General features: G+C 40.4%; 1 protein-coding gene across 1 annotated transcript; it reads right to left on the reverse strand.

The window, feature by feature from the left end:
- Window positions 1-314: 314 nt before the first annotated feature.
- Window positions 315-21085, reverse strand: WDR1 (WD repeat domain 1). Its single transcript, XM_064449140.1, has 15 exons — window positions 20863-21085; window positions 20449-20570; window positions 16421-16511; window positions 13244-13391; window positions 11664-11844; window positions 9750-9827; window positions 8930-9010; window positions 8578-8811; window positions 7644-7733; window positions 6224-6378; window positions 5513-5600; window positions 4382-4492; window positions 3735-3908; window positions 3144-3288; window positions 315-1694 (listed from the first exon to the last, which is right to left on the reverse strand). Exons 1-15 carry the CDS (start codon window positions 20876-20878, stop codon window positions 1585-1587), a joined length of 1824 nt encoding a protein of 607 aa, XP_064305210.1. The 5' UTR covers window positions 20879-21085; the 3' UTR covers window positions 315-1584.
- Window positions 21086-21680: the final 595 nt, after the last annotated feature.

Genomic DNA, 21680 nt, shown 5'->3' on the forward strand with positions numbered 1-21680 from the left:
ACTGAGAAATCTTGTTCATGTGGATCTTACACCTAATTTCAAACATGCCTTTTCCAAACATTCTCATTAATAACCAGACATGCAAAATTGCTAAGAGAGATGCACTAAGCACAAAGAAACCATGATGCAAAACACTCTGCTTCCTCCATAAACCCTACGTCAACTGTTCTAATGCTTATGTTGGTTTGTGTGCCAGAAGACATCAGATCACCAATTCCTAAAAAGAACTCAACATTTTTCCTCTTAAAAATACGTTTCAGCAAGTCATTGTCGACAGGGAATTTTTTTCAGCAATTGAGCAATGGTCCACAGTATGAGAAGCAGCAAAAGCATTTTATTTGCTGTAGGATTAGTGTCATTAGAAATATGATTGTTTTACCAACACACAAGTCCACACAGAAAAGAAAGCTTAATAAAAACCAAAGCGCACTGGAGGTGTGGTGGTGGTGAAGACTTGGCAGAGAAAAAGTTTTTTATTAAAGTCTTCCAAAGTTCTGGACAGCAACAGCTTCTTTTGGCCACTAGAGATGGTAACAAATCTTCCTACTACTTTGCATCAGAGTGTCCTCCTCCACCCTTGTTGGACTGCTAGCTTCAAATCACTGAAATGTGTTGTAGAGTGTGAGAAGAGAACTAAACATAAGATCATGATCTGTTCGCATTAGATAACAGCTTCCATGCAACTGTTCTGCACATGCAAAGGCATAAAACTTACTCAGCAAACACTATCTTCTCAAAAATCACTTCAAGTCATAACAATGCTTCACTTAGTTTAATTCCCATATTTTCGAGAAGGTGGTAGAAGTACTGCATTTTTTTAAAACAATAACATGCTTCTCCTTCAAACAGAAAACATCTTTTAATCTTTGAAACAGAATGATTTTTCTGACATTGAAATGACCAGACATTCTTAATTCATGAAAGTAACAAATCTGTTTCTGAAGCATGAAGTTGCCACAATGATTATTTGTAAACATTATACCCACAACAGTAAGTACATCAAAATCCCACACTTCCACCTTAAAATAAACCACAAAGCTTCGACATGAAATACATAAAAAGTTTATTATGTATGTACCCCATTTTGTTATCTGGAAGAAAACTGAGGCAACGGTTTTGTGCAGTACAGAGAAGCAAAGCAATATACAGTAGCTGCACACAGCTTGATTGCTTTCAGATCACAACTAAATACTCTTGCTATGACCGTTAGTACAGAAATGTTCTGTAATTAGAAAAAATGAGAAGTATTACTCTCATGCTGTACAGTCTCATGTTCCTAGGTTAGAAAAGAACAACTGATTTTGTATCTTTCACACCTGAATCTTTCACACCAACTTGCTCAGCTGTTGCCTCTGGAATGTTCAGCACAAAGGTTAAGCTCCAGACATAATTTAAGTGCTTTTCATGTGCAAACTGTTACTGGCTAAAGCTTTCAAAGTACATTTAATTACAGATATGAACACCCTGTAAAGATATGATATGATAGCAGACCCAGAGGCCAATACAGATTCTTTAAGAGAAATGCTATGTTCCACTGCAGTAGTTCTAGTCCCTGATTAGGTCCTTCCAAAGGCAGGACTTATTTCAATTGTAGGAGATAGACCACTCTTTGACAGAAGCATCATGGGATGTTGTTACCAGAGTATGTTCATCCAACCACGCCAAGCCGCTTACATGATGTAGTCTGTGAGCATCTGTATGGCAGTGTGAAATAATAGAAAAGAATTAGGAAGGCTGCGCTGACAAAATAACTTTAGCACATATCCCAAATGTAATTTTCAGTATTTTTTTTAAAGTGACTACACAATAACATAACAGAAGAGTTCTGGCCATTGTAGCTAGATAGAGTAACACAAAGGCTAAATTAGTTTGGGAACAAGGGAAAAGCTATGGACATGGTCTATCTGGACTTCTGTAAGGCTTTGTTTCATGGTCCCCCACAGCATCCTTCTCTCTAAACTGGAGACATATGGATGCACAGTTTGGTGGATAATGAATTGGTTTGATGGTCGCATCCAGAGGGTAGTGGTCAACAGCTCAAAATCCAGATGGAGATCGGTGACAAGTGGTGTCCCTCAGGAGTCTGTCTGGGGACCGGTGCTGTTTAATATCTTCATCAATGACATGGACAGTGGAATCAAGCGCACCCTCAGCAAGTTTGCAGATGACACCAAGCTGAGCAGTGCAGTTGACCTGTCTGAGGGACATGATGCCATCCAGAGGGACCTGGACAACCTCAAGAAGTGGGCCTGTGTGAACATCATGAGGTTCAACAAGGCCAAGTGCAGGGCCCTGCACCTAAATTAGGGTGACTCCCGGTATCAATATAGGCTGGAGGATGAAGGGCTAGAGAGCAGCCCTGCTGAGAAGGACTTGGGGGTACTGGTGGATGAAGGGCTGGACATGAGCCGACAATGTGCGCTCACAGCTCAGAAGTCCAACCACATCCTGGGCTGCATCAAAAGCAGTGCGGCCAGCAGGTCGAGGGAGGGGATTCTGCCCCTCTGCTCTGCCCTTGTGAGACCCCACGGGCAGTGCTGCGTCCAGCCCTGGAGCCCTCAGCACAGCAAAGACATGGACCTGTTGGAGCGGGTCCAGAGGAGGCCACAAAAATGATCCGAGGGCTGGAGCACCTCTCCTGTGAAGACAGGCTGAGAGAGTTGGGGTTGTTCAGCCTGGAGAAGAGAAGGCTTTGGGGAGACCTTATTGCGGCCTTTCGGTACTTAAAGGGGGCTTATAATAAAGATGGGGACAAACTTTTTTAGCAGGGCCTGTAGCGATAGGACAAGAAGTAATGGTTTTTACACTAAAAGTGAGTAGATCTAGACTAGGTATAAGGAGCAAATTTTTTTTACAATGACAGTGGTGAAACACAGGAACAGTTTGCCCAGAGAGGTGGCAGATGCCCCATCCCTTCAAGGTCAGGCAGGACTGGGCTCTGAGCAACCTGATCTGGTTGACGATGTCCCTGCTCACTGCAGGGAGGTTGGACTAGATGACCTCTAAAGGTCCCTTCCAGCCCAAACCATTCTATGATTCTATCATTCAAACCGGCTTACCATTAGTTCTACAAAACAAGTACTGTGTTGGATTTCAAGAACTAGTAGCAACTTTCAAAAAGTAAGATTTTGAAGGAAAGATACCTGGTATCTTGACTCTGGTCTCTGGATCACTTACAGTCCAAACATACACCATCATGTCCATGCCTCCAGAAGCAAAGTGTTCATTATCTGGTGACCAGGCAATACAAACTATTTTTGCATGGTGTCCATAAAAGACGTTATGTTCCTATTGAAAGTCAGAGATACAATGTTATTTCATTAAGTTAAGGTACTTCAGGAAGTCACTGGCTTTTAATCTGAAGTATCACGACAAGCTACTGCAAGACTCCAGATAACATACATCTCAGGAGCAAATGGATGACCTAAACCAAGCAGTGGCTTCATTGTGTGCTATTTAAACATTTATCAGGCCAATAAAATCCAAACCTTTGGTAAAAAGACACTAAGAATTTTTCTGTGAAAGTTGGATCTGTAAAGTGCAAATACAACAACTTCTTGCTTAGAGGCTGCTGTGAAAAGCAACACTAACTCAAAATACCAGGTAACCAGTCACAGAAACACCAAATATACATCAACTATTTAACAACTAATTTTCACCACTACCAATTTAGACATGAGATGCCATTCAATCTGTTTTTAAACAAACAAAACTCCTGATATGACAATTCTTACCGCATAGCCATCAGTGACACTGAAGACAGTGACAACTTTGTTTGCATCACATACTGCAAGAAAGGCACCATCGTGAGAATATGCCAGGTCAGTAACAGGACCTTTAGCTTCCAAAGACTTATCATCATTTTTCAAAGAGGTTCCTTGGATTGAATACAAACGGACGTTCCCATCCTGCAAATTAATGGTGAAGAAGGGGGGAAGGTATGAAAAAAAAAAAAATCACTTTGCAATAGAAAGAGGAGGGGTTACCGAGTCTGGAACTTTTTTGCATCAGTTGTTTCTGGTAGTGCTTATATTAAGAAATATTTTAAAGAACCTGTAATTTATATTGGCTACAATCCACTACATCTAGAATATAGACCTGACTTCTAGAATTTGCCTACTTTAAGCATACACTGCGTAAAAATAATTTGACAATTTAAAAACAGCAAAATAAAAAAATTAAATAGATGTTAGGTCACAATGGTGGGATAACCTGGGGAATGAAAGCCCAGAATACCAATTGCACATAGTTTACTTGTTACAATACTGCTATTGTTACAAACCGCCACCTATTCTCAACACAACACCCCTACTATTATTAAGTACTTCTGTTACTAGTTCCAGCGTTCAAAGTAGTACAGTTTTAAGAAGTGCAACCTTACCGCTCCTCCCACCGCTGCTGTACCTCCTCCGGGGTGAATGGCTACAGCTTCTGGCTCATAGCCAAGGTCATCAATTGCAAAACATTTTTTCTTATCTTTCATCAAAACAATCTGTAAACAGAAAACCAGAAACTAAGACCCTTCTTCAAAGTGCCTAATACAAAACTATGACTAAGCCACATTGCTTAGTCATCAATACAAATCTACTCTGACTACTCAGAGTTAAATATATTCTGATCTTAAGGGAACAGTTTTGTTTTTAAAAAGAATAAAAAGAAATGCCTACATGCGGTGACTAACTAATCTGCTGTACTGGAATACTTATGTGCTCTAAATTAGGTGCGCAGGGCATGCTCTACTGCCTTCAGCTTTGCCTCATTTGGTTTGAGCATGAAACAAACATGGACAAAACATTTTCAGCAATGATTACTCCCTTCCTGGTTCACTGTTAAAGGAAGGGAGGCACGACCAAATTAGTAGCGAGTTAATACTATGAAGTTAAAGTTTAAGAGCTATTTCCTATCCAGTTCTGTACTATGGACAACTGGAATTATAACTCACACAGAAGACAGGTTTGTACAACACTACTGAAAGTCCCAAGCATAAAACCAGCACCTATACAACAGAAGGCATAAATCATTAGAAGCATGCTTTGATACAAGATAGCCCTGGTACAATCTCTCTGGTTTTGCATGGTCTGAATACTACTGGCAAGCTAGAGCTACGTATGCTGTACAACAGCATTAGTTAATTTGTTAGATTAGTTGTAAAAAAAAAATGCAGGAGCAAGACATCCTTTGCCCCAAATCACGTCACTTAACAGATCAGGCAAGTGAATGATTCAGACTGGTGTAGCCTTCCTGCACAAAGCTGTATTGATAACAAATTCAGATGCATCTGCACAAGGGACCATGTGAAGTTTAAACCTATACATGACTGTCAAATTGGTACAGGATGCAAAGAGACAATTAAGCAAGATACTTAATAGGCTTATGTTCCCCATAGCTTGTGTCAGGAAATTCTGCAGATATGCAAGGTGATCCCACACTACATAGGGATGTCAGAAACCATGTTACCATACAAGGCATTATTAACAGAGATTGTGTTGATAAACCAAAAGTTAATACTTACTTGTCCAATGCATAGAACTACAGTATAACCACCAGGACCCACAGCTAAACATTTTGGTTGAACATCCATTTTCACAGCATCCTGGCCACTAGAAGGTGGTGTGCCAAGGTGGAAAAAGAGGAAAAAAATTATTCCACTATTGCCTATTCAAATAATCACCCACTAATGATCAAGAACATGCTTTTATTTTTTTAAATAATCTGCAAAGTTTCCTTCTGTTTACTGTTTAAAGCATTAGTATCTTGATCAGGTAGTACATCTTCAAAGTGGAAGTCGATGTTACTACACTAGAGCCTAATTTTTTAAACTAACTAGGTGATCTTAGTAAGATTCTTTAAAGTTTTTTTACTTCAATTGTGGTTTCCATGAATAAACAGCTGTCTCACACCCCTCCTAACCACATTACCAATATTCTTGGGTATTTATGAATCTCGAAACAGACACCCGTCCCACAGTCCCCTAAGTAAGCCACCTGATACAAGGCAGATCTCTAACCTGTGGAAGGGATGAGAAAAATTGAAAAGTCTGAGATGCATTTCTTGTTGTCACAGAAAAAAACAAGGTTGGTAGAGCAATCATTCCTACAGTTTCCATGGTAACTTAAAACATGAATAAATTGCAGCACAAAATTCTTTACCACATAAAACAAAACTCTTGCTGTAAGATAATTAGGGCTGCAATACTACAATAAAAAGCATCATTTTAACTAACCTGTAGTCCCTCTTGCTGAGGTTGGTATAGCGCACAGTGTCATCCATACTGCAGGTGACCAGCTGATCCATTTCATCCACTGCCATTCTAGAAACCTGGTTTGTATGGCCTTTCCCAGAAAAGCCATCATTCTCTCCAGTTTCAGAATCCCAAAAATGTACATAATAGAATTAAGGAACATTTGAAGATACTGGTGCAGTCAGATACAGCATCATAAAAAGTTAAATAATTGACAGGATAGCTAAGGTCAGAAGGGACCTCTTGAGATTGTTCAGTCCAACCTGCTGCTCTAATCAGTCTCAGCTACAACAGGCTGCGCATTCTGTTGGGTTTTGAGTGTCTCTAGGGATGAAAACTCTACAAGCCCACTGGGCAATCTGTACCAAGGTTCAATCAACCTCACAGCCTCAAAAATATTCATTAAATTAATCCCTGATGTTCTGTACTGAGCTAAATGACCTATGACAAACAGTAGCAAATACTGGAACAATTAGCATTAGGTTTGAGAATAGGAAATACTTTTTAAAGAATTGTGGTTAGAAGCCCTGCAACATTGGCTTTCCCTGATGTTAACGTCAGTTTGAACTATTAACACTATACTACAGGCTTGTAAGGAAACAAGTCCTATATTTATAACAGCTTATGCCAACAGGACACCATTTTAATGCATCAGGGCAAGCCAGACGAACGACTGCAGTTTTATTTATAAGCTTCAGAACAGTGAAGAAAAGCCAACAGTCTTCTAGTTGAACTCATCCCAACCTCACCCTCTAACATGCCCCCTTCAGGAACCAGGCTGCATTCCCAGTGTTTTGCTCCAGAAACCAAATGGACTGAAAGAGTCTCAAAAGTAGTACAAGTTTTCTTCAGTAGTGAGAAAGGCTGATGACAGTTGGGATACCAATAGAGAACACAACATATCACAGAACTACAAAAAACTCTACACCTTAATACAAGTGGGAAAAACACAACTGTAAAGCAAAATGCATGTTACAGATCAGAGACAGATCAACAAGAGTTTCTTTCTTGTCCTGAACATCTAAACAACAAGCTACATGACTTTCAGCACATGTTGAGATCTACCTATTGCACATAACAGCAAGAGACACGTATTTTGCCTGTAAGACAGAATATGTGGAAAGTTTCAAGATGCTAATTTATATATTTACTTGCTCCTTCATACTAACCATCTATCACAAAGAAGTGACAATTGGAAATTAAGAACTGGCTTATAGTTATCAAGCAAGTTTAAGGGCAACCAGTAAAATAGGAAAGTTACAGGGAAGTAAAATAAACTTCAGATAAAATACTCGCTTGTGTCCAGTAAACATACATTTTGTGTCTTTGGCAAAGCTTTTTCCTCCTTCTGAGTTCTCTCATACCATAAGGCTAGAACAAATATCACTATCATTCAAAGGATATTAATATGACCGTCATTACTTCCAGAGTAAATATAGGACTTTCCACCATTTTTATGCACTGTAAGACACTGAATTGATTTACTATGACCCTGTGAATGGGACACAAATAATAATTAGTGATGGGCAATTTTTCGTCTTAAGACATACATAAATCAAACCTATTTAGGAAGAATTATAGGTTATTCATAAAGTAACATATTTTATTAATAAGCATTAAAGTTACCCAGAATACAAATCACTAGTTAACAGTGCAGTCATTTAACTGTCACAGCATTGCTATTTCCATGTACTACTCCTTGAAGAGAGGGAATAAGCACTGAATATCCTTACTAGCCTACTGCACCAAAATACTTTCATGGCCCTTCTATCAACAAATTTTGCTTTTCAGGCACTTTATGATTCATGCAAGGGGACTAAATATGGTCATGTACCCACACCAACCACCAGAATTATAGCAGCAATAGCAAGAATCTGGGACATCTGTTTCTAGTTCATGTAAAAATATAAGTTCCCATGAGAGTGCTGAGTCAGAGAACTCCTTCATTCCTAAAATTAAAGCTCAATTATACAGTAACCGTAATCACCTTGTTCACAATACACTAGATCTGGTAAAATGAGACAGACATCACTGGTAATTTTCTGTCTATGCTGTATTTCTTTTTTTGATCTCAAGAATGCTTAAAAGCTGCTATGAAAGATAAGCTGATAACCTTAGCTGAAACCAGCAGCAGTGTCTTTATTTTCACAAAGCACATTATCCCTTAAGTAACATTTTAACTTCTTCGTTCATGTGACTTGCAAAAGTCAATCACACATTGCTTGTCTCACAATGCTAATTTAATGAAACCATTATGGTTATTATTCCATTTAGACAACTTTAACCACGGGGTCATTTATTGCAGAAACCGGTGCAACGACAGAAGTTTAACCTACCTTTATGACACGTAAAGGCTTATTTGGATTGTTCTTGTCCAAGTAATTGATATAGCCAGACAGAGAGATAGTCAGTAGGTGGTCCTTCTGCCACAAACAACCCAGCTGCTGATCCAACACGTTTGATCCCATGTTAAAAGTACTGACAATAGAATTAGCACCAACATCCCAGATTTTAGCAGTTTTATCTCCAGAAGCAGAAAGCAGCTGACTACTGTCAGGGCTCCAACTAATCTGTAAAAACAAATGTCAACGTAAGATAGTAAATGCATTTATTATTGCACGACTTCACAGTCCATGAACTTGGTAATGAAACACTACGGACCATTTGTACAAATGAAGTGATACTTACAGCGTAAATACCTCCATCATGAGCTTTGCCTCCACCAAGAGCACACACTTTCTCTCCAGTCTTCCCATCATAGACAAAAATCTTAAGAGAGCACACAGACATATAACTTAACAGAAAAAGCAGTAACAAAAAACCCAAGGACTGAAAGACTGTTACTTGCATTGCACAGACCGTTCTTCTGTTATGTGGCATGCTTGCAAGTTTATCAAAATTAGATTTTTGAAGAAAAGGCACAAGTATTCCTGCATTTAATACTTAAGACTAAACAAATAAGATGACAACTGTAAATAATCACAGTAAGCCACTCTGTACATTGATTGTGACATCTGAAATTCTGGAAGATGTTACATTTTTGGCTCCTGCTGTGATGGCAGCCGCTTAGCACTGCAGTCACGGGAATCTGCCTTCTTAGAAGGAGGAGCTACCTATGGTAACAGTGTCATTGTCAAACCTGCCCTCATCAGGAGGGAGTCCACATGGAGCTGGGCTGCTATCTATGAGTTCAGTATTTCAGCCAGACTTCTCAGGATCGTAACAAGGACATACATATTCCAAAAATCTATTATGTTCCTGCCAAAATAACCTGTAAGAGAAGTCGTATGCTAGGGAGATGGAACAGAGGAAAAAGCTGAGTGAGAATAGTCTGTTCAATGTCAGTTGTTACAGCTTTACAGGAGAATACTTAAAAGTTTAAGCCAGTTATTTCTTGGCATGAAAAAAGAAGCAACATGGATTTTACAATATCAATCCTTTTCCCAAAATGCACAGGAAAATCATCTCATGTTAAAAATCACTACAAAAAGAGTTCCTTGTTTTTTACCTGCCCATCTGCACTAGCTGTAGCAAATCTGTTCCCATCAGGAGAAAACCTCACACAGTTCACAAACCGTGTATGGTCCTGTAGGAAAAAAGAAGAATCAGCACACAAAACAAGAACTCACCTTTTTACATAGAAGATAATCTAGTAACAATGAAGTTGTCTTACACACGAGGCATAGGTTATTGTGTGTAGGAGACGCCTGCTGTAGAAAATTGCTGTGGAACAAGTCTAGCCTCTATTAAAAGATGACCACAGGTATCAGAACAGGCCAGGGAGAAAACAGCCATCAATACTGATGTAGTTCAAACAACTCAGCACACCATCAGGTGAGCAAGTACAGTTTCAGGGATAGGTAGGAAAAACCCCTAAGCTACAGCCTCGATGCAAACATGGGATTCCTCCCTTCTGATCACTGAATTCTTCTGCAACATTCTCAAAATTTTAACTCTTGCTTCATTATGCAATAAGTTTTATACACAGAGAAGTACCATATCCTTCTCATTGTAAAAAACAGGTATGAAGACTAAATTGTTTTACTGGAATTCCATTTCTGGGAGATTGCGTTAATTGTAGCTCTATGAAGTAAATGGGCAAGACTGATGTATGCTCCCCAAATAGACTATTTACAAATAGGAGACTATTCAAACCATGCTAACTAGAAAACATGTTAAATAGGGAAGCACCACAATGAGGCCAAAGCTCCCATGCAAAGAGATTTGGGAGACTATTTTTAGTATTATGAAAGGCAGGTTCCAACCTACTTTCTTTAACCCTCAATTTTTTTCCTGATGATACATCAAGCTCTAATCTAAACCGCGTAACAGCCTGTACCAGAATCCCATACATCAACTCAAATATCACTTTAAAAGGAAGACTGTATCACATACCAGTCTGTGCAGCACTGGTAAGCAATTCAGATTTCAGAGTTCCAAAAGAACCAGCTTAGCAAAATGCAAGTATCAACTTAAGTTCAGAAATATATTAGGCAACTACATCATTTCATTGGACTGCAAAGCTCAAAACAATTCCTATTCTAGAACTGTAGTGGAATCCTTACTAAAGCCAGTGTATGAAGACTACAAAAGGCGTGTACTTAAGAAAATAAGAGGCCTGCTACTGTGTTTTCAGAAATAAGAACAAAACATTTTTAATTTACTATTGCAATAACATCCAGTATCTTTGCAATAGTTATTCTGAGGCAAGAGACATGTCTTCTGCCATCAGAAACAGCTGCAGAAGCTTTTGGCTTTTTATTTTCTTTGGCCTCAAGTAACAATGAATGTCTTAAATGTGGTATTTCCAGGCTTTGTTTCATTTACATATGAGATTTTAACTAGTAGAATAAGAAATAAAGTGGAAAGGAGTGTAGAAACAGAAAACTGACCACAGAAGTTACACAACCATTCCTCGTTTTAGAAATCAGTTTTCAATACGTTTTCAAACATCTACATTCACCCTTTCTAAGCTGCCCTAGGATTTCAGATTTAAGCACTCTTAAGCAGATTGGAAAATTCCAGTCACACCACCACATTTCTTGAATCAAGCACTTTGGAGAGTATTATTAAGAAGCACTACACAAGTCTGCAGTGGGAAGCAGAGCTCAAAAAGCACCAATAGGGCCAATGAAACATCCTACTTCTGAAGTTATGGAAGAGGATGAAGAGCCAGAAAAAAATTCAGAAGTGCTTCAAGTTTTCTTCTTAATCAATCATTTATTTCAGTTTTCTTGGCCTGAGACAAGCCTTCAATTATATTCCTACATGTGTTAAAGAAAGCCACTTGACACCAACTATACCTCAAAAGGGGGATCTAAGAACTTCTGTTGCAACAGCTAGTTGTGACAAGAACTTGTTGGAAAGCTTTTAGTCAACTTGATGCACAGTTTAAGATAGCCACATCTAAACTTAAACTCACACTTATTGTAAACTTGAACTTGAATGGCGGTCCCTCAAAGAAAGCAGCACAGTTGTCATCACTGCCAGTTGCCAGACGATATGGTCTTGTTTGTTTAATGTCCACACTATTGATCACTTTATTGTGCCCAGTAATCTCGCCAACAGAAGAACCGCTATCCCACAGGAACACTGCTCCAAATCTGGTTAGAAAAGCACACAATAACTACAATTTATAAAAGTTACATGTAGATTAATTCCTTGAGCATCTGCAAGCAACAGATTTGAGTGCACTCAAAGAGAAATTAGGTCATCTTGTTAATCTCATGCAAGCGCATCACAGTTCCCTGAAGAATATTTGAGACCTTGCTGGACAGAGAATCTAATCTTCAATAGGAGACATTTGCTGAAGGGAACAGACAAGCAAGTTTTATGTATAAAGCTTCTAAAATTCAGAGATCCAAAAGATATTCTTCAGTAAGTCCGTCGGTTTATAAAAGAAAGTAAGTTGGCCTATCTGCCTAGTCACTAAGCAGAATGCAGAAAATTAGGATAATGATGACATATGATCATTTATCTGATTTAGTCTAGACTGGGGACCATCACATTTACAACTATTATTACCTAAAGGTTTAAGGAGGAAGAGTTATAACAGCATTTTTGTAGGTTCTTACTTTAAATCACCTTCAAAAAGAGATCAGTATAATCAATACCATGGCATTAAACTGCCAGAGCACTGCTATTAAAAAAGGGTTCTATAGAATCACTTCAGCAAAATTCTAGATTTAAAGTACATCAACCCAACAGAAAGCTGGCAGGCTTTTTGAAGTAGGGGAGCAACTTTACATAGTGTCTATCCAGGGGCAGGTGGGGGTGGAAGGAAGGATCGAGGATAAAGAACCCCAAATATCAGGACATGATGGTGATTAAAAATGGTGCAGGAGGTCAGGGAACATGACCATGTCATGCTTTTCAGACCTTTAGGCATAGGAATACCTGGTCTGGACTCTGCCAGTCTTTAAACATTAAAGAAAGGATACAAACCTGACTGTAATGGGCACCTCATTTAGTCAGGCAAGGACGAATGGTTGTGATTTCCTTTTAATTACCATAAGACCTAAAAATATAGGCTAGGCATGTTGCTGAGGGAGAAAAATTCAGATACACTTTCTTTATTTTATTTTACTCTTACTCAATCGCATCCTCTCAGTTTGGGAGGGGTGAAAGAAAAGGGAGAAGAATTGTCTTTTGGTTCTCCCTTCCTACCCTATCAGAATTAGACAAAAGAATCCACCAAAAGGCATACTGAACAGCTATCACTGAATGTAATGCCCACCTCTGAAAAACAAACAAGGCCCAGAATTTTAAACTGAGCAATTCTACAGAACTGTATTTTCCAAGTAGGTTTACAGCTGTGAAATACTGCATAAAGAATTCTGCTGCAGAACAGCACAACTTGAAGTCTAAACAGGGAACAAGCCATGACTGTCTTCTGTTGAAAGACTAGAAGTTTTCTGCAAAGAATCCGCTTCATTAGAACACACAGGCCTACAGTGTATGTATGTACACATATATACACACACACGGAAGAGAATTACTTACTTTTCCCTTCCTTCGCCAACCACAGCTATTCTTTTGCTGTCTTCAGTCCATGCAAGGTCCTTTATTTTTCCTGCAAATGGCTGATACTCATACTTCAGTAGGTGTTCCTTTTGTGTAGTATCCCAGATTCTCAGCTTTCCAGAAACATCTGCCATAATAAAATAGAATATAACTATTGTTGTTCCAGCATGACTAGGTCATGTGACTCAGCAATCTGCCAGGATACAGATTTTTCAGCTACACTGAACACTTGTACTAGGGACCTATTACAATCACTACAAATCACTTGATTTAGGAACACTGACGACTACATCTGTTTCACTGACTTATGTTTTTAACCAGATACTAAGGTTGTTCAAGGCACACAGCAATAAACACATCACACAGATGTGTCTGTATAATCACACATTGATTATACAGATTCAACTTCTGTAAACAGACATGTGAAAAAAACTGCCCACTAAGAGGGTAGGAACTCTAATATCTGCCGGTATGTGTTACCTATCTGTGTCACACAAAAAAACCCCACTAACCCAGCCCCACCTCCCCAGCAGCTGCAAAACAGCTTACCCACACTCTGCTGCAAAGTAAGCCATCCTACATCTACAGTAAGGGAGCAACCTGGTGGACAGTGGCTTATGCACTAAGAATCATACCTCAGGTTTTTTGTACATTCAAAGCAAACCTGCTTTGCATATAAATACCAGGTATGTGTAAACATACAAAGAGATTTCTGCCTATTGAACTTTATTCATGCACACTCATTGGCATACTTTTTCTATATAGAAGCATGTATGCACTTAATGTCACACGTGGATACCTGCACTATTTAGATCTCTACAAAGGAATCCAACCTAATTTTCAAAAGTGGTAATGTCACAAGCATCAGACATAACACAGGTCATAATTTAAGACTTCATATAATGAAAGCTTCCTTGGTCACTGTTTCCTCTCACTATTGCACACCCCTAGAGCTTGCTTCTATTCAGAGCAATTACTGCGTGCAGCACTGTAACCAGAGGAACTGTTCTATACGCAGGCAGGTTTACACATCTCTAATGAAACCCACAGAGCAAATTCTGCTTCTGTTGGACCCTTCATAAAAGCCACTGTTTTAGAATAAACCATGTGGTAAAATATATACCTTTCACCTCAGCAGAAATTTTTTTTGAGTTCTGTTCATTGTTTATTGGTGCATCTTTACAGTTCAATTTAAAATTAGAGCAACCCTGTATCTTTGGGACCTGATCACAGGCTCATCTTCTCCACTTCTGCTAAAAGGACAGATACAGAACCCTCCATTTTACACAGATAATTTGTTATTGAAACAGAACTTTAATGTGGCTTTCAAAATCTAATTGTTTGCTCTATCTATTAATGGATAGGACACATAGCTTGAACTTTGTGGTATTTCCCATTACTACATCTGCTGTGACTGCAGTTAAGAGAAATCATCATAAAAGCCACAAAGCAGATTGCCAAAGGTCTGTTTCATCAGGCACATGAAGTATTAATGCAGGTTGTATGGCTAATGTAAATTTATAGAGAAATGAATCTTCCATATTATACTTAGAAACAGCTTGAACAGCCTGATACTATCTTCAGACCCCATGCTCAGCAGTATCACAAAACTATTTATAAATGACATACAGAAGACATGTTTTAGAGGGAAATAGTGCAGCTCAAACTCATTTACTTGGGTATGACAGACAATTTCTGAAAAGAGTCAACTGAATACTCCCCCCAGGAAGAAGGATCTTCTTTAAGCTGATCAGTAATGAAAAACATCTTCAAAGATCAGGCTATGTATATACTACTGTTCTTTTACAGAGGATTAAAAATCTACAAGGCTACAAGAAAAAAAAAAATGGATTTGTTATTCTGAGGATTAAGTACAGCACAAACCTAGAGGACCAAGTCTGTAGAATAAAGAATGCAAACTGGATTTTAAGAAGGTATTCAATTTGACATATGGTCCACACACACGACTGAGCCAAGAAAATCCTGGCTCTGGTTCTTTCAGACAGGGAAGAGGGAAAAGCAAAAAAAACTCAGCTATGCTATCAGTGTTCTTAAAGCTCCCCCAGTATTCAAAAAAATACACATTTTAATAGAGCTTTCCGATGTTCAGGAGCCAGGAAAGAACATTTTACCTTTTAAAAAACTATTATTCCTTTAAAATTGTTGAGAGAGAAATTCCCATTCTACTAAGCCCTGTGCATTAGTCTGGACTCCCTTTCTAAGGAGCTCATATTCACATAACATATTCAATATAAAAAATGCTTTATTTTCAGATACATTACTTAGTATTTCTGTATTTGGGCACATCACTTTCTGAAGTGTTTCTAGTTGACAATGGCAAGCAAATTTTAAAAAATCCATAGATTAACCACAATTATTTTTAAGAAATTGAAGTTATATATCATATTGTCAATATTCAACTGCCTAGCAGTTGTCCTAAAAAACCCAATTATTTGAAGCTTCTATTAAAAAGGCTTCGTGTATTAAAAAGGTTTTGTTCTTTCTAAGTAATCAAAAACTGTAGCCATTTCCACTAACAGCCCAGGAAATTAAAGCTGTAGAAATTCATGTTACCTATTCACAGACTATTGATTCACACACATTACACAGACACTGCGAGTCAGCCTCTGCTAACTTACCAAGGAAAGCTTTTTTTAGTTCAGGTTACAAATATATGAAAAATCATGCCAAGTCTTGCCAAGTTTGGTCAGGAAGAAAGGGGAAGGAAAAGAGATGAGTATACACTCTCCTAGAATCCCTCCCCTGCCCCCAAAGTATGAACATTTGTTAATAAACAGAAACAACAGTCCTGTATTTCAGAACACTTTTCATTCTGCTGCACGTACACAAGTCATTCATTCCACTAACGTTTGTTCTCTTTAACACTTCACACTAAGTATTTAAAGTTCATTTTCAGGTTCTTCTTGATTTCAATAGCAGCTTTTAAAAAGACCAAGCACATCACTAAACTCATTAGAGGAACAGCTCTAGAAATCATTCCTCCCTCAGGCATCTATACGTAATTCTACTGAAGCATGCCAGATTTATGTACAGAATACACATAGTCAGTGCAAAGCATTACTACTCTGTTCTGCCAGTAAGTTATGTGTCAAGCACTTTAACAGCTCTCACGCAGCATGTGCACCGATACTTTACCTGCAGATGCTATGTAGAATCCACTGGGAGCATACTTGGCAACTACAACCTGATGGGCGTGCTCAGTGTAGATGTCAGCAATAGCAGGATTCTAGTTTAAAGGAAAAAAAAGTTACTAAGTTGTATTTCCTGGTTTTCAAAGGAGTAAAATCAGACATTCAGAAATAAAATTCAGAATTTCTCCTCACACTCCTCTTGCACCCTTCCTTCCAGCTTACATAGAGCTCTTGTCTAAAACTGAGAAATGCAGTCCTCATTGCAGAACACTGTTGTCCAGTAGAAGAACGCACTAATTTCTAACAACTGACAATTAAAGTATTTCCTCTAACGGCCAGAACTGCCGGGATCCCTTCCTCTCCAATACCTCTGAAAAATAAAAAACCACTCTCCAAAATAATAGGAAAAGCATTGGACTTTCTTTTTACAGGGCTGGCCCAGGTAAGGCAGTTACCCAAGCAGAACACTAAACATGAGCTGTGCTTTGCAACACACATCCAAAAGTTTACTATAGCTGAGTATGAAAATTAAGCATACGGTTAACCATATTGCATGGTCATTAATCATCACCATGTACTACTCAGGATCACTTGGTAACCAGTGAGGTGCACAAGGCTTGCTCTTTCTTGCCAACCGCAATCTGGTTAAAAATTTAGTAGACTGGCACAGAAAAAAGATGTTTTCCCTAGCATCAGGAGTTGCACTGGAATTCTGAAAGAAATTCACTGCCTTTGCATCACAATTTTATCTCTTCAGTCTTAAAGTGTTTTCAGATGCTTTAGGTTAGACACTAAAACTGACTCAGTGTCTCAGCAGATGAGTAGTGTCACACTACAGAGGTGCCACAAAAATCAAAAAAGGATGCCATCAAGGCAAAATCTGCTCTCAAATTAACTGTATAAAAAAGCCATTCTGCACATCTTCCAAATACAGTACATACATGCTACAACAGTAATACACTACTCCTTAGAAAATTTTTTTCTACCAGTTAACAGGTATCTTCCAGCTCCAGAAACTTGACTCATATGATGAAAACAGAAGTCCATTTTAACTGCTATAATTAATACAGATTTATTCAACCAAACCAGAAAACCACCTGATGTTATGGTATGACTCAGCCATCCAATCAGGAAAAACTAAAACACCTGCTCTGTGTTAGAAAGCAGACAGCCTGCTGCTTGCAAGAGTTCTTGCTGTTGCAGTACTATTACATCTTGGGAGACAGAATACAGCTTACTCATGCAAGAAGCAGCTCTCTCATTCATTCATTGCTTGAGTGTGTTATAGCTCTACTTAAGTCACAATCATCTGCATTTACAGAATGCACATCGCTCTCCATTTTGTGTGCAACTGGATTTTATCTAGGCAAGACAAGTTTTCCCCATGCTACAGCTGCATTGCCTACAAGTTCAGGTAGCTCAAAACCCCCACAGTTCATTAGTAGTGGCATACATTAGTACCTGCTATTTTACAGCAAGAATCTATCTCCAAGAGTCCAGGAAGCACAGATGAGATACTGGACTTAACAGACTGACTTAAGGAGTTAAACAAAGATAGACTCCCAAGTTTAAGACACAGTAAATAGAACCAGGAAACCAGGTAATAAATTAGAGCTGCCAATTTAAATGCCATCTATTTGATAACATTATTTCTGCTTTTAAGGTCAGTTTTTTAACTAGTACAACTTTCATGTCAAAACCCCCAAAATCCCACTTCAAAGACATTTTAGGATAAGATTACATTGTTACCAGGGACAAACGTAGTACCTAATACTAGATTCAACAAGAAGAGTGAGCTTATGCGGCTTACTTCGAACACTGAAACCAGAGCCACATATGAAAGTGAGTAGTTGAAGTTCCAAGCTTCAAAGTAGGTTTAGACCCATGAAGGCAATAAAATATTAATGAGGTACGAAACCTTACAAATATCATTAGTCCTTCTTAATCACAGTGCTTTTCCAGCACTGTTCCAGGACCTTTTCATCTTAAAGTCTCTAGCTCATGCTCAAAGATCAAAAATTAACCCTGAACACTTATATTAATCACCACTGATTAGCTAATGCTAGATTGCTTCAGACTTAAGAGAAAGGTGATCACTGCATTTTGATGACCTGTTTTTGGTTTTTTGCGTTTGTTTTTTTTTTTTAATTAAAAGTACTACCATCCCATTGGAGAACTGTTCATGGAGGGATTACACACAGACCTCCCAGTATTTAATTTGGTTATTGCAAAGTATTATGCAGGCTTCCATATTTTTCAGAGAAAGCATGGCTCTCAGCTGAGAGTGGACACACTTCCATGTTGTGTTAGGAACAAACTGCAACGTTCTCCAACGCAAAAGCCAGAGCACAGGCTTTGGTCAGTTTTTGTGTCACTGCTATGATACATTCTCTAGTTGTCTGCAGAGCATCACCTGTCAATTATTAACAGTAGCAGACTCCTTGCCAGTTAGGTAAGTCTGTGTATCAGCACGAATTACACCATAAAACTGAAGGATTTATGCCTTCCATTCTCAACTGCCCTTGAGAGTTTAAACAGTCTAAATTTTAATTCCCACAATCCCACCTTGCCTGTACTCAGACCTCACCATGTGCTCTATGTCCTGGCTCCCACTGGGACTAACATTTGCACTGAGCAAATCGTCAGTGAGCTGATTCAGGAAGATAAAAAGAAATTGTTTTCTTCCAATGCAACCCCCAAAATACAGTCAGATGAGCACTAATGACAGTGCAAGGGAGGAGGTCACAGTCCATAACTTGGGCAAAAACTGCAACGTAAGCAGAGTGGCTTTTCTCTCTTCTCTCATCACACTGTGTGCCATTACAGTGTTTAACTGGGGCTTCTGGTTTCAGAAAATTGAACTTTCTTGATACCAAGAGTGAAGTGCTATTACAACATTATAGTGAGATTTTGAAACCAGAGTGCAAGTGTTTTAAGTTGATGAATTTTAACTGATACCAAACAAGAAATTTGCAGAGAATTAAGTTATTAGTAGCACTTCTGTATTATAGCATGACAGTGATGAAATGTCTCAATATAATGAGGGTGATAAGTCAGAAAACAGCTCATAAAAATTCCGTCTACAAAGGTGGTTTATAGAAGCACCCATAAACAAATCCATTACTGTGGAAACCTAACAGCTCCAGAGAGGTATGACCTGCACCCCTGCCGCCCTCCCCACTGTAGGCCAAATCTACAGCAAGGAAGGAAAGTAAATCTAGGGGAGCATTTGATTTTCTGAAGAACAAACATGTACTTTGAAGAAAAGTAGTTTTTTGAAAACCAATAGCAAGACAATAGCCTAGACATGTAATACTTCCTCTGTAACTCTCAGAGGGATGTCATCTTTGAAAAGACATAATTTAAATAACTTGCTTTACATTTCTCGAGTTACCACCAGATAAGAAAAAAAAAAAACAAACCCTAAACCTCCACACTACTGGAAACATTAACTGGGGCATTCTAGTATTTAATCGATGGGAAAAGTTCCCTTTGACCAGGGCTGAGAACTCCACATGCAGTAAGTCTGCCACAGAGTCAAGCAGCTGACAAATATTTTGATTCCTAGAGTGCAGGATAGGGAGGGGAAAGACCGTAAGGACTAATACATTTAGAGATACGTGTTTGCAAGTATTTGCACGCTTTTCTCACAAGCTAAAGGCCCAATACAGCAAAGAGGGAAGAGTTCATTTATTAGGCAAACACAACACTCAACTTCATAACAGTGATACTTAAGAAGATAAACAGGGCCAACCAGAATATACCAGTCTCTTGTTATAAATCCTGTGCAAAGAGAGGGAGAGAACTGTACATTTTACTGAGGTTTTCTACAGGTTTTTACAGTGGCTGCCCATGGTTTTATGCCTGAGTCATGCACCCTGCTTATCCCCCTGCTGATGATCAGAGCTGTGACCTCAACTGAAATTACTAAGTGTGAACGAAGCAAGGCTGTTAAAGGAGGGGGGCTGGGAAACAAAATGAAACTTAGCGAAAGCTCTATATTACAAAACGGAATAAATTTGGATACGTTACATCAATGTTCCTGATGACGACACATTTTCCATTGGTATAAAGAAAATTGTTGCCCTTAGGATCACCTCCGATAATTTTGGAAACGCCTCGTTCAACCTGAGGGAGGCTGGCGAACACTTTTTCTAAGGGAAAAGGAGAAAGGCGGGGGACAAAAAAAAATAAATAATTTTAGTTGTCCCCGTTGGCGGACGCCGCCGAGCAGCCGAGCGCCCCGCCGGCAGGCGCGGTCACTTGTTGCTGTCAGCGGGCTGCGAGGAACCGCCGGCTCCGCGCCCGCCTGAGGGGCGGCGGGGGGCTGCCGGCCAGTGGGCGCTCCCCGCCGCCGCCGCCGCCGCCGCCCGGTCCCCCGCCCCAGCCCAGCAGCTCGCCGCGCCAGGCCACCCCCCCCTCCGCTCCGCCTCGCCGGGGGCTTACTGATCTCGTACGGCATCTTCGCCCACTTGTTACTGCGGCGGCGCTGGGAAGGAAGGGCTGGGAAGGGCAGCGAGTGCGACCCCGCGCAGCGCAGCGCAGCCGGACCGAACCGGCCTCTCGCTCTCCTCCTCCCGCCGCCGCCGCCGCCTCAGCCCCGCGGCGCCCAGCGGCACGAAGCAGGAAGCGCCGGCGCGGCCCGCCGCTCTCCCCTGCCTTTGACCATATATAGTCAACTCTGCTCGCGCCGCACCGCCGCTCCCCGCCAGCCCGCGCCCCGCTCCCTCCCCCGGAAATGCCGTCGGCTCGGACGGGCCCGGCGGGGCTTGCGCTGGGGCGGCCGCAGAAGCCGGCCCCGCCCCGGCAGGGAGCCGCGCGCAGGCACCGGCAGGCGCCACACGCCTTCGCTGCCGGGCCTCGAGGTGGGCGCTGCCGGGCGGGCTGCGCATGTGCGGGACGCTGCTTTCCCCCACCCGTGCGTCTCCTCGGCGCATGCGCGGGAGTGGTGGTGAGGCCGCGCTGGTCCCGGGGCGGCGATCACGGGCGTTGTTATACTGGGCCGGTGAGGGTGGTGGTGGTGGAATTGTGAGGGGAAGGGATCCGTGCTGGTTCCATGAGAAGGGGGGTGTGGGGAGAGGAAGATGCTTGGGGATGCTGAGGGAATCCCTTTAAGGTGCTGGTGTGGGGGGAAACAGGCCGGGGTGTCGCCCATTTCCCGCCCTCTGGTCGTCGGGTGGTGAGCGACTGCGGGACGGCTCTCGCTGGCTCTCTGCACCTTGAGGCAGCAGCCCCTGACTTCCGCGGCATTGCTAGATGCAGCT

Source organism: Phalacrocorax carbo, chromosome 4, assembly GCF_963921805.1.
Source record: "Phalacrocorax carbo chromosome 4, bPhaCar2.1, whole genome shotgun sequence".
NCBI lineage: Eukaryota > Metazoa > Chordata > Aves > Suliformes > Phalacrocoracidae > Phalacrocorax > Phalacrocorax carbo.